Source organism: Triturus cristatus, chromosome 2_2 (genome assembly GCF_964204655.1).
Source record: "Triturus cristatus chromosome 2_2, aTriCri1.1, whole genome shotgun sequence".
In the NCBI taxonomy this organism is placed as follows: Eukaryota; Metazoa; Chordata; class Amphibia; order Caudata; family Salamandridae; genus Triturus; species Triturus cristatus.
In genome coordinates, this window is record NC_140582.1 from 1,154,980,448 (window position 1) to 1,154,992,807 (window position 12,360).

A 12,360-nucleotide genomic window follows, 5' to 3' on the forward strand; every position below is an offset into this window, starting at 1 on the left:
CATAGCGCAGAAGTCCATATATTATGCAAATTATACGGTCCTAGGAGACTTCAATTTACATATCTCTGACCCTGACTGTGCTCATGCATCTCAGTTGATGATGTCACTTGAGGGGGCCAATCTCATTCAGCATGTAAGCTTCCCTACCCACCGTGCGGGCAACATCTTGGATCTGGTTTTCTCTAACATGCCGTCCTTGGCCGTTGAGTCTCTGCAGCAAATGGTATGGACAGACCACTTCCTAGTCCCTTTCTCATTCATTAGAGAAACACCACAACTTGGCGGTAGAAACCATAATTTGCGTAAGAGGAATTGGAAAAAACTGACACCGGAATCCTTAGGCCCGGTACTGTCAGAAAGTCAACCTCAACTCTCCAATGACCCTAACACTGATTCCATTTCCCTAACCGGGTGGACCTCTGCTGCCTTAGGCAACCTAGCCCCAGCTAGGCTAGGGGGATCCCCCAGAAACTCTACGTTGGCCCCCTGGTTCTCGGAAGAACTCAGAGTAAAAAAAAGCAAATGTAAACAAAAAGAACGCCTTTGGAGGAAATATTAAGGTCCTTTGGCTCTAAAAGAACTTCATAAATTGATGAGGGCGGCTAGAAGAGACCACTTTGTAAATTGAATTAGCACCGTGGAGAACTCCGGCAAATAATTTTTTAGGATAGTTAGCTCTTTTACTAAACCTAGAGCACTTAAAAGTAAGATACCACCATCACCGTTGCTGTATGCTAAATTGTCGGAATTCTTTGAGGAAAAAATCATGAAGGTCTATGGCACCTTCACGTTTAAAATGGATACTGTTGAAACTGAAACGATGGTAACCCATGTTGGGGAACTTCCCTCTCAAAATGTTCTTCTATCTCTCAACAGGAATCCCTGACAGAGATTCTGAAATGCAAATCTGGGTCCCCGGAAGATCCATGCCCCCCAAAACTGTGGAGAGCACTAGCCCACATTATTAATCCCACCCTAAACCACTTATGGAACAGCTCACTTTTCACTGATATCTTCCCGCAGTCATGGAAACACGCCTTGCTCCTGCCCGTTTTGAAGAAGCCCAATGCTGACCCGGGTGAACCTAACAACTACCGCCTGATCTCACTTTTGCCAGCCCCTGCGAAGATGTTGGAAAAATAGGTCCAACGTCAACTGACCAATTTCAATGACAGGCGCTGCACTTTAAACGAAACGCAGTCTGGATTTCGAGCGGGCTTGAGCACGGAGACAGCTCTGCTGGAGGTGGCAGAGACTATAAGAATGTCGGTGCAAGTAGGAGTCTCAGACATGTTGGTGCTGCTGGACCTGTCCGCCACATTCGATATGGTGGATCACCATATCCTACTTACCAGGCTTAAAAGTGCGGGAGTAGAAGGGTCGGCCCTGGCTTGGCTAAAGTCCTATCTTAGTGACCGTACGCAAAGGGTCACTCTTCAAACTTTCAAGTCAGAAGCCAAACCTCTACGTTGTGGGGTACCATAGGGATCGGCATTGAGCCTCTACTTTTTAAAGTATATCTGTCACTCCTCTTCTCGCTTATTGCTAAATGGGAAATAAAAGCTATTTCCTACGCAGACGACACCCAGCTGGTATTCCATTTCAAGGACCACGCAGCAAATTCCTTTGCTAGATTTGGGGGTTGCTTGAAGGGCATCTCCAGCTGGAAGCATAACAATAAACTAAAGCTTAATGCAGAAAAAACGGAGGTCCTGTTTTTTGGCAAGGCACCCCACCCGGTAGCTGAATTGTGGTGGCCGGAGGAAATGGGACTTCCCCCCTGCCCCTCAAAATCGGCAAAAAACCTATGAGTAATATGGGAACCTGACCTGACGTTCTCAACACAAATACATCGCATGGCAGCCTCTTGTTTCGGTATATTGAGAAGCATGAGAACATTTCTACACATACTGCCGAAGAGCTGCAGCAGGGCCGTTGTTTACACATTAGTGACATCGAGGCTGGACTATGCAAATAGTCCAGGGCCGGACTGGCCATAGCGGGCCCCGGGCGTTTCCCTGGTAGGCCACTAGGGTGAGAGCCGGTTTTGGGCCCCTGGGGGCCGTTTTTGTCACTGGGGGTTGGCAATATCGGCCCCCAGTAACAAAATTGGCCGAAACCGGCCCTCGCAAACTGCTCGGCTGCACTCCCCCTCACTGCAGGGGGGGTGGTTGAGCAGTTTGCCAGGTCCGGTTTCCATTCCCAGTCTGGCCCTGAAATAGTCTTTACCTGGGGCTGCCTGCACATCTGATCAAGAGATTGAAGATGATGCAAAATGAGGCTCTGAGATTGATCAGAAGAATACCTTTTAGACATCACATCTCTCCACACATTAAACAGCTCCATTGGCTACCCATGACCAAAATGATTGAATTCAAATCGCTGACGGTAGCTTTCAGGGCTCTCAGAGGCAATTGCCCCAGATACATTAGGAAACGTATCCGTCCATACCTACAAAAGCGCTCGCTAAGGTCTTGCTCTGCGTACCTCAATAAGCAAAGGCACAGGAGGTAGATCCTTCACAGTGGTTATGAGAAGATTATGGAACTCTCTCCCAATCAAGCTTTGCCTAATTAAATCGGAATCAGAATTCAGGAAAGCGCTGAAGACCTGGCAATTCAACCAGAGCTAGTCTCTCTAGTTTTATTCCTTCCTGCTTGTCTGCGTTAGCGCTGCGACACCTGTGTGAGAAGTAGCTGTCGCACTTTATAAATGTACTTTATTATTTATTACCAAAAAGGCACACACCAATTCTTGTGGTATGTAGTCTTATACTTATTACTGCTGGTTACAACACACATATTAGAAGACCAAAAATAAACCATGAAACAAAAAGCAGATATCTGTGAGAATAAAGGAATGCACATTTCTTTAGTGAAAATGACATGCACAGGCAATATATTCGGTGCTACTAACACGGCTTGACAATATGGTATGGTGAGCAAAAGAATGATGGATTTAACCCAGATCTCTTGACTGGGGGTGAATGTTTTGATTTGTTCTGCATTCCGTCCATCAATTGTGTGTGTTTTGCTTTCTCGACCTAAGTGCGCCAGGTATGCCCAGACATGGGTCGTGGGCTCACTGTGCCACTGGAATCAAGCTATCCTGGCTGAAGAGGGATGAAACCCCGAAACCGGTCCTAGGATGCTTGTTTCTGGTCCAAGGAGGGCCTGGCATGGCAGTTCGGGCTGGACTGTTCCCATGAGACACAGGGTCAAGACTGATTTGCATATGGCCAGGTCTAAACTGGGGTGACATGGTGAGCAAAAGAATGATGGATTTAACCCAGATCTCTTGACTGGGAGTGAATGTTTTGATTTGTTCTGCATTCCGTCCATCAATTGTGTGTGTTTTGCTTTCTCGCCCTAAGTGCGCCAGGTATGCCCAGACGTGGGTCGTGGGCTCACTGTGCCACTGGAATCAAGCTATCCTGGCTGAAGAGGGGTGAAACCCCGAAACCGGTCCTAGGATGCTTGTTTACGGTCCAGGGAGGGCCTGGCTTGGCAGTTCGGGCTGGACTGTTCCCATGAGGCACAGGGTCAAGACTGATATGCATATGGCCAGGTCTAAACTGGGGTGGCATGGTGAGCAAAAGAGTGATGGATTTAACCCAGATCTCTTGACTGGGGGTGAATGTTTTGATTTGTTCTGCATTCCGTCCATCAATTATGTGTGTTTTGCTTTCTCGCTCTAAGTGCGCCAGGTATGCCCAGACGTGGGTCGTGGGCTCACTGTGCCACTGGAATCAAGCTATCCTGGCTGAAGAGGGGTGAAACCCCGAAACCGGTCCTAGGATGCTTGTTTACGGTCCAGGGAGGGCCTGGCTTGGCAGTTCGGGCTGGACTGTTCCCATGAGGCACAGGGTCAAGACTGATATGCATATGGCCAGGTCTAAACTGGGGTGGCATGGTGAGCAAAAGAGTGATGGATTTAACCCAGATCTCTTGACTGGGGGTGAATGTTTTGATTTGTTCTGCATTCCGTCCATCAATTGTGTGTGTTTTGCTTTCTCGCCCTAAGTGCGCCAGGTATGCCCAAACGTGGGTCGTGGGCTCACTGTGCCACTGGAATCAAGCTATCCTGGCTGAAGAGGGGTGAAACCCCGAAACCGGTCCTAGGATGCTTGTTTACGGTTCAGGGAGGGCCTGGCTTGGCAGTTCGGGCTGGACTGTTCCCATGAGACACAGGGTCAAGACTGATATGCATATGGCCAGGTCTAAACTGGGGTGGCATGGTGAGCAAAAGAATGATGGCTTTAACCCAGATCTCTTGACTGGGGGTGAATGTTTTGATTTGTTCTGCATTCCGTCCATCAATTGTGTGTGTTTTGCTTGACAATATGGGAAGCGCGCTGCCCAAGGCCACTTCAGGGTAAGCAGCATTGCATATACTTCCTGTGTCAAATAAATGAAGCGAAGGTTCCCCAAACAAAAAAACTGATATCGGAGCGGGCGAGGGAGCTTCTTTGGAGAGCAGCCAGAGTGTTTGTCAGCCTCCATAGAGTATGTCTTTACATTCCCTACCGTGACCCTGATTTATCAGGGAGCGGTTTCCATCTCGCTTTGCCCTTTCTATAACTGTGGGAAGGATTGATTACCAACGTCACAGGGACAGTGAATATGATATTTTGCTGGCCTATTCAGTGATCATTTTGGGTTTGGGAAGTGCTGTGTTATCTATATGAAAGTGCCCTTCCCTTTTTAGTAATTATCTCACTTGGTGTCCATTGGAGGTAGCTGTGTCTGAACGGGGGTGGCGAAGTGAACTAAAGAACGATGATGGGTTCAACCCAGATCTGTGGCTCGGGGGGGAGTGTCTGAAGTTTCAGTGCTCCGTTTCCTTGTGTTTGCTTTATTCGCCCTAAGTTGGTAGGGTATGCCCAGATGTGGGTCCTTTGCTCACTTTGCCACTGGATTCAAGCTAGCCTTGGCTGATGAGGGGTGTTACCCCGAAACTGGTCCCAAGATTCTTGTTTCGGGTCCAGGGGAAGGCATGGCTTGGAAGTTCGGGCTGGGCTGTTCCCATGAGGCACAGGGTCAAGACTGATTTGCATATAGCTGTCTGAACTGGGGTGGCGAAGTGAGCTGAAGAACGATGATGGATTCAACCCAGATCTGGGACTGGGGGTGAATGTCTGAAAAGTTTCAGCGATCCGTCCATCATCTCCTTGTGTTTGTATTGGAGGTAGCAGCATTGGAGTTACCCACATTACTAACAGAGAACTGGCGGGACTCGGCCTTGTGTTTTCACCCCTCCTCGTTTTGACTTGTACACATATTTTTCCAGTTGTGTGGCCGTCTGGCCACTTTACACCGAAATCTGCATTGGCACCTGTGCCACCGCCCCTGGGATATGACAAAGGAATATGATGCATCCAGATGAGAATAATGATTATCAAGTGTATAAAGCATAAGTATGCAATGTATCCATTGTATGAAGATATGCTCTACAAAGGCCTGTATTTGTTAGTCAGGCCAATAGGCTTTTGGAAATGTATAAGGATTCATTCCTACATGGCAATACACTTATGAGATTATTTGTTTCTTTTGTGTCTGTGCTTGGTATACGTCACTAGGGTATGGCACAAGACAGTCTATATATATATATTTTTTTAGATTTATATATATAGCGCAAACTAGACCCAAGACATCGGGTATCAGAGCGCTTTACATGAGCACCAGTTTCGTTACAGACGGACACATTCATTTTAGGCACAGGGAGATTAGGTGATTTGCCCAGAATCACAGGATGTTGAGCGTTGTTGCCAAGACTTGAACCCGGTTCCCCAACTTCGAGGTCGAACGCTCTAGCCGTAAGGCTGCATTCTCTCCTTGTTTCTGGAAAATATTTCAGTATGAGTGGTATGTATGAAGTGTGGGATTCTTGTGAAAGGTGTTTTTAGCTAGTGAGGGTGACTGTTCTCTTGTTCATGGCATTTGGATAAATGACTATGGGCTTAAATCGAGTTTGGCGGTCCTACAGCAGACGGTGCAAAACGTCATCCACTGTGCGACTGCCAGCCCTGTGGCGAGATCGTCTGCCAGATCAGGAGTTTTTTCTTGGTCTGGCAGGCGGTCCTGTGGCAGTCTGAGAGCAGCAGTCTATCAGGCTCATATAGGAAATAAAGATAAAGATTCATTCTAAAGAAAAAAGATTTCGTGTCATGATCCTATATATTTGATTCTTTATTTAGAGCATTGTATTGGGGGTGGGTTGTTTTCTTTCTTTTTGTATACTTTCTGCGGCAACCCACACCACCCCTGTGAGGTGGAGCATCCAACGGCGTCTTTGGTGCATTGCCTGAGGTCATTGATGGACCTGCCAGTCTGGCCCTCGTCCTCGCGGGTACCAGCCAACACACTGGAAGCAACATCATCCCGCAGTGGTGGAGAGTGCCGGTGCGCCCATGAGGATGTGGCAGCACGAAGACGAGGGCTAGAGCGCGTTATACTGTCATCAAGAGATTTACAACAATATGATGATAAGTGTTTAATGGGCATCAAGTGTAACAACTTCTTTCCCAATCTTTCTGCATGAGACTCCCTGTTTTGCATGCCCAGTGATATAATACATTTGACTGCTGATCTGTTAAATGTCCTTAGGCTTTGGCTGTCCTTGTCTTTGCATTTAGTGCTACAGTTCTGCTGCCTTCATTTATGAGCCTTTAACTTTTATTTTATGGATCCAAGGGTGAGTGGAGCCACTTCCTGTGACGTCAGTGACAGTCCAAGGTCTTGCCACTTCTGCCAACTATATGACACCAGTGACTTTGAAGAACGTTCTGCAAAAACCTGCATTGGCAGTGGTTTTCTGCGCCCACCTTCCTGCCCTCCTGCTGCTCAGGCAAACAGTAGACCCAGTTGTAAAGAATTGCTTTCTTGTACTTACGGAGACAGATGTTGTTTGTGAAGAGGTGCAAGAAGGTCTCACATTCGTCCTGTCGGTTTCCGCTTGCATTGCACGTGCACCAAGGTGCCACGTTCGAGGTCGAGTTGTCCACATAGTTAGGTGTGATGGGGCTTCCTGCAAAGTAATTAGATGCACACTGCATTAAAGGAGATACATTCAAAGCATCTGGATAAAGCAGTATAACAATGAAGATCTAGATGACAAGAACAAGAGGCATTGGCAAACCCAACAGGTCAGTTTAATATGCTGAATCACGCAATGTATGCACAGACAAGCCACACAAAAAAATGGTTCTACATTGAAATCTCTCTTGCCTTTGATTAAATCCTGCTTTTCTTTCTATGTCAAATACAGGACGCATGTAAAGAGGGCCTTCATTATCGCCATTCTTTAGTTTTTATGCCATCGAAAGCAAGAACTTTAATGCAGGCTCTCTTGCCACTTGACCTTCTTTTGACAGACAAACAAAAAGAGGACTACATAGAAAGTAAGGAAGCCTTCAGTATAGACAGCCTTTTATTTCTATTAAACAAAAGAAAAAGAAATACAATATCTGGTGCCTATGGCACTTATAGGAAACAGCCAGGAGGGGCAGGCTTAGGGAAAAAGAGGGATGGCAGGCGGCAGAAAAAAAGGAAAACAGAGGGAAGGAAGAAGTGGAGGGTGGAGGGAAGAAAAGGGTGATGGGAGGAGGTAACGATGAACATAAAGGGGAAAGAGTGAGGTCTGGCAGGAGTAGGGAGAGGGGTGGGGGCAAAGAAGGTAGGATGCGAGGGAAGAACAAGAAAGGGTGGAGTGTGGCAGAAACAAAGAGCAATACACAAGGGAGGGGAGGGACAGAGCCAGTAGAACATGACAAGACAGGCAGCTCATTGCAAGCACACCATTGGAGACGGAAAGATACACCCTAACAGACAGAGAAATATTCATCTGGCCTGACCCCAGATATGAATGACAAAATCTCATCTCAATGACTTAAAGAGCCTGATCCAAAAATGCTAAATGTACTGTAAGGAACAGGTCAGTTTGAGAGCTGCACTGTCAAACCGGTCCTAACAAACATTTGCAAAGCCAACAGGTCTCAACTTTTGATTTTGCCAATGCAGACCTTCTGGCATTGCCAATGTTGTTTGCTGATGCAGTCTCGCAAAAGTAAAAAGAAAAAAAGTGTTTATTGCTGATTCTAAACAGCATCGTCAAAAAAAAGCTAGATGATGTGTGCACCATGATGTATCATCACACATGCACATGTATGCATGGTTCTGCTATGGTGGCCTAGTGTTATTACATATGCATGAGCATTCTACAGCATGCACGTGCACACATATGTTGTGATGGAACCGCCATTTTCTTTGTTTTTGATTTACTGCTCCAAGATGGGGGATGCCAATCTTGGAGAGGCACATAAAAGGAGTGGGCTTTTTTTGCAGGCGTCATCCCTAAAAAAGTTTGTTTGTTCTAAAAAATGACAAGAGGGGAAGGGGCGGTGAAGAGGTGGCGGAGCAAAGGCAAGGCAAGTATGGATGGAAGGAATAACACTGACGAGCCGTGACAGAAACATGGGGCCTCATTTATGGGCCTTTGGTGTAGGGCAGCCAGCAAGACACCTTGCTGCGCTGCCCTACGCCAAAGTGAAAGGGCAGGAATGCGCTGTATTTAAGCAATAAAGTGCATTCCTGTCTTTTTCCCTGCGCTGGGGCTGTTTCGGCAGCCTAGTGCATAGACACCCTTGCACCTTGGTGCAAGGGTGAAGGGTGTCTCTGTTGCATGCATGATTTTTTTTGTGCATGAAGGGGCACTTTCCAGCACAAAAACAATCCTAAGAGGCGTTTGCCTCTTACTGTGTGCAGAATGGTGCACACAAAGAAAGAGGAAAAGATGAGGAGAAATGTACATATTTCTCCTTGTTATGCCAACCCTCAGGAGGCGTACGGATTTGTGATTCCCCAGGTTTACATCACTTTCTGGGGCAACATCAAGTTCCATGTGTGTTGCGTGGGAAAAAACCCCACAATGCCATAAAGACGCCTCTTGGGTGCAGAGTAAGGTGAAGCAGCGATTTGCGCAACACCTCCTTACTCATGATTTATGAGGCCACTCAAAACCACGCTGGGTGGCTCTGCATGACTTCATGAATCGAAATGAGAGCACTGCATCAAGCATTTACCACTTTACAAGATGCAAAAGGGATGCAGGACTCTTATAACTAAGCCCCATGGTTTTACAAGGTGAGGGGTGCAATGGAGAAGAAACATTCCATACATTTAGAAAGGGGCTTCAGGTCAACCTTCTTCTACTATTAACTTGAAGCACACATACATTATCGAACACATACCACATCTTGTAAATATGGTGCACCAAATTGCTCCGCCGGTGCATCACAAAAAGTGACACACTGGCGGTGCAAGGGGATTGTAAATATGTCCCTTAGTGTCGAGGCCTATTTGTTCCATGGACCAAATAAACATGAAAACTTGTTGACCTTGACCCAAAATAACATGTCCCGGGCTTTGAGCTGTTGGAATTCCATACCCATAGGTGGCTCTGCAGCAGTCTCACAGCGATGGTGTTTGCGCCATGAGAGAGCCAGCAGCACGTTCCTGCATGGTGGGGTATGCACCATGTCTTGAATGCCACACCGTGCAGGAACAGGGGTACCATTTCAGGGGGGGTACAACATGTGCCCCCCCTGCATGCACCCCCGCCCCAGGAGCGGCAAGGGGGCCAGCGTGACCGCCGCGGTATCTTGGATCCCCAGTAGACGTGGCAGTCCGAACCGCCACACTCATAATACTGTGGGCAGGCACACAGTGTGGCAGTGTTCGGACCGCCACCACGAGTTGGACCGCAGAACTCGTAATCAGGCCCTAAATGCACGAGACACAGAGAAATACATGACTTAAGGCAAGCATTTGGGTGCTCCCACACAGTGTGGTACATAAATCTGTCCCAAGAGAGAGAGAGAGGTTTTAGTTGAGACTGTTGTGTGTGTGCAGGCTATAGAGAGGAGGTGTTTAAGGGATAATTACTGTGAAGAAAATAAATGTGTATTGTTTTTAACTAATTTTTACAAACGTGTGGGACACTCGAGGGATTGTGAATAGTAAAAAGTAGTAAATGAGTTCCCAATACACTCCATTAGTAGGAATGCATATTGTGGTGCCCTTTTTTTGAGAGAAGATGTGTCTGTGATCAGTAGATGGTTATTATTTATGGGGTTAATTTGATCTTGCGAGCATCTTGTGAGACGCACATGGAAAATTACTGGGCCTGCTACAAGTTGTTTTATGATGCCAATTGAGTCTCACAAAATTGTATGGGGAGAAGTAAAAAAAAGGGCTAAGGCTTAACCAATAGTTATCCTTCTTATCATATGGTTGGAGAACTGCTGTGTTCTGATTAGGTACAGAACCAGAGATTGCTCATTTTGTTTTTAGTGCTTTGGAGCTGAAGGAAGTCTCACAAAGTAGGAGATGTGAGCAAGGTTTTCAGATTGTGTTAAAAATGAAATGTACAAACTGTGTCTACTGGTAAGTAAAGGAAGCAGTGTTTCTCAAATTTTAAAACAAAGAATGTAATAAAACAAGCTGTACTGGTGTTATGAACCTCTTTGTCCATATACTTTAGCTCTATGAAATGTCTCATTGGTGATAATGTTATTTCTAGAGTGAAAAGCTGAGTCAGGTGCTAACAAAGGTGTCTCAAGAGGAATGTGTTACTTTATAAACTTTTTTGAAATAAGGTTTGATGAGATGCTAAAATTTATTTGTGAAAAAGTACACTGGTTGAGGGTGTAAACATATCTAGGAGAAAGGAATAACAAGCTACTGGTGCATTAGATATAAATATGTGATTGTGGGTGAAAAACAGATGAAATGTTTACAAAAGATATTGATGTATCAGTGTTATGAATGATTGACTTGTATGTAACTTTTATCTTTTGGGTTATTTTGTCTTTTTCTTAGGAGGAAAATGGAAACTTGTCTCTGAGGAAATAATTATCTGATTATATAAGCGGAAAAGAAGAGCCTTGTTAAGAGGAGCAGGATTATGGTGTTGTTCAGCAATAGCTATGTATTTAATCACCATGTATTTAGGTTGGAAGGATGTGGAGTCGCCTGAACAATTGAGTACTCCAGCAGCATGAACTAACTCTGGACGAGCTAGGCTTTGTGAACTGTATATATAGAGATGTTGCGTTGCTGAGACTTTATTTCCACCTGACCTGCCATAACATAGCATAAATCTAAAAACTCTTTGGCAGGCTAAGTGGTGAAAAGACTGAAAAAGAAGTGCTACTTACATCAAAATCCAGTGGGCAAAAACATCGAAAAGTGGGGTGGGGCGAGGGTGCGGGGTTAGGAGGTGCTTATGAACATTAGAAAATGTTTTGTGTATTTGAAAGTTATTTTTTTATGTTATAGTTGTTCGTATTGTTTGTTGATGTAGTTGTTGTAGTTTTGTATTGTTGGTAAATTGTTTTGTTGTAATAAATAAGTTTACAATTACTTTGGATTTGTTTCCTTAATACTTATTATACATTTCAAGTTTATTATAGTATTGCAAGATTCAGTAAAACTGGCAGTACCATGTTGAGACACTGTGAATATCCTATTACATGTATCTATATATGTGAATTGTACTAGGCTCATCTTTTATCCTATAGAGAGTTGGTAATGGAAGAGCCAATTATTTTGCAATGCGGGCATGGTTAGCTGTCATGCAACAGGGTGGTGTTGCATGCTGCAGTATAGGTAACTTTAGTGGAAGAGAGGGATCTTCGCACAGAGGTAAGTGCATGTTTACACTCTAATACACACTTCCATCACCTGTTGTGCATATTCTATTAAGTATGGGTGTTGACATTAGGAGGTGCTTGAAACACAGGTAAGTATATCGCTACAATGAAATATGGACACGAGTTATTCAAGACACAGATATGAACAGAGAGGATATTCCATTTTATCCTCTACTATGGACATATATCAGTATGAAGAGAGATATGTGCAGCGAGAACAGTTTCTACCCACAGCTTACTTTGCACATGTCATTCTAGGTATATGTCTCACCTGAGAGGCAGTATGTTTTCAGATAATAGTCTAGTTCTCCTTTTTGATAGTCAGAACCAGTTATGTAAGACATACTTTTGAGCATAAATGTAATTTCAGCTCCATACTTGTACTTCTGTCATTTTGGGGAGAGGCGTGGCTAGAAAGTTAAGCCACTTTTACACACCATATTTTACACAAGCATTATCCAAGAGACACATCACAGGAGAGTGGCCAGCCTTTCCACACACTATACTAAACATAGTTATCATGCAAGAGACATATGTCAGGAAACAGGGCCGTTTCTCCCCATAGTTTACTATGCATACCTGTCAGCATAAGAAGAAGTATGAGTAGAAATATACACTTTTCTGAAACTCTACTCTGGTAAAATGTGTTA

At 45.0% G+C, this 12,360-nt stretch overlaps 1 protein-coding gene across 1 annotated transcript in view; it reads right to left on the reverse strand.

The window, feature by feature from the left end:
• The window catches only part of GFRA4 (GDNF family receptor alpha 4), a 722,713-nt gene that overhangs the window by 70,494 nt on the left and 639,859 nt on the right, over positions 1 to 12,360 (reverse strand). The window contains exon 6 of the mRNA XM_085642694.1: positions 6,892 to 7,026. Coding sequence (XP_085498820.1) covers positions 6,892 to 7,026 — 135 coding nt within the window. The remainder of the gene's footprint in view (positions 1 to 6,891; positions 7,027 to 12,360) is intronic.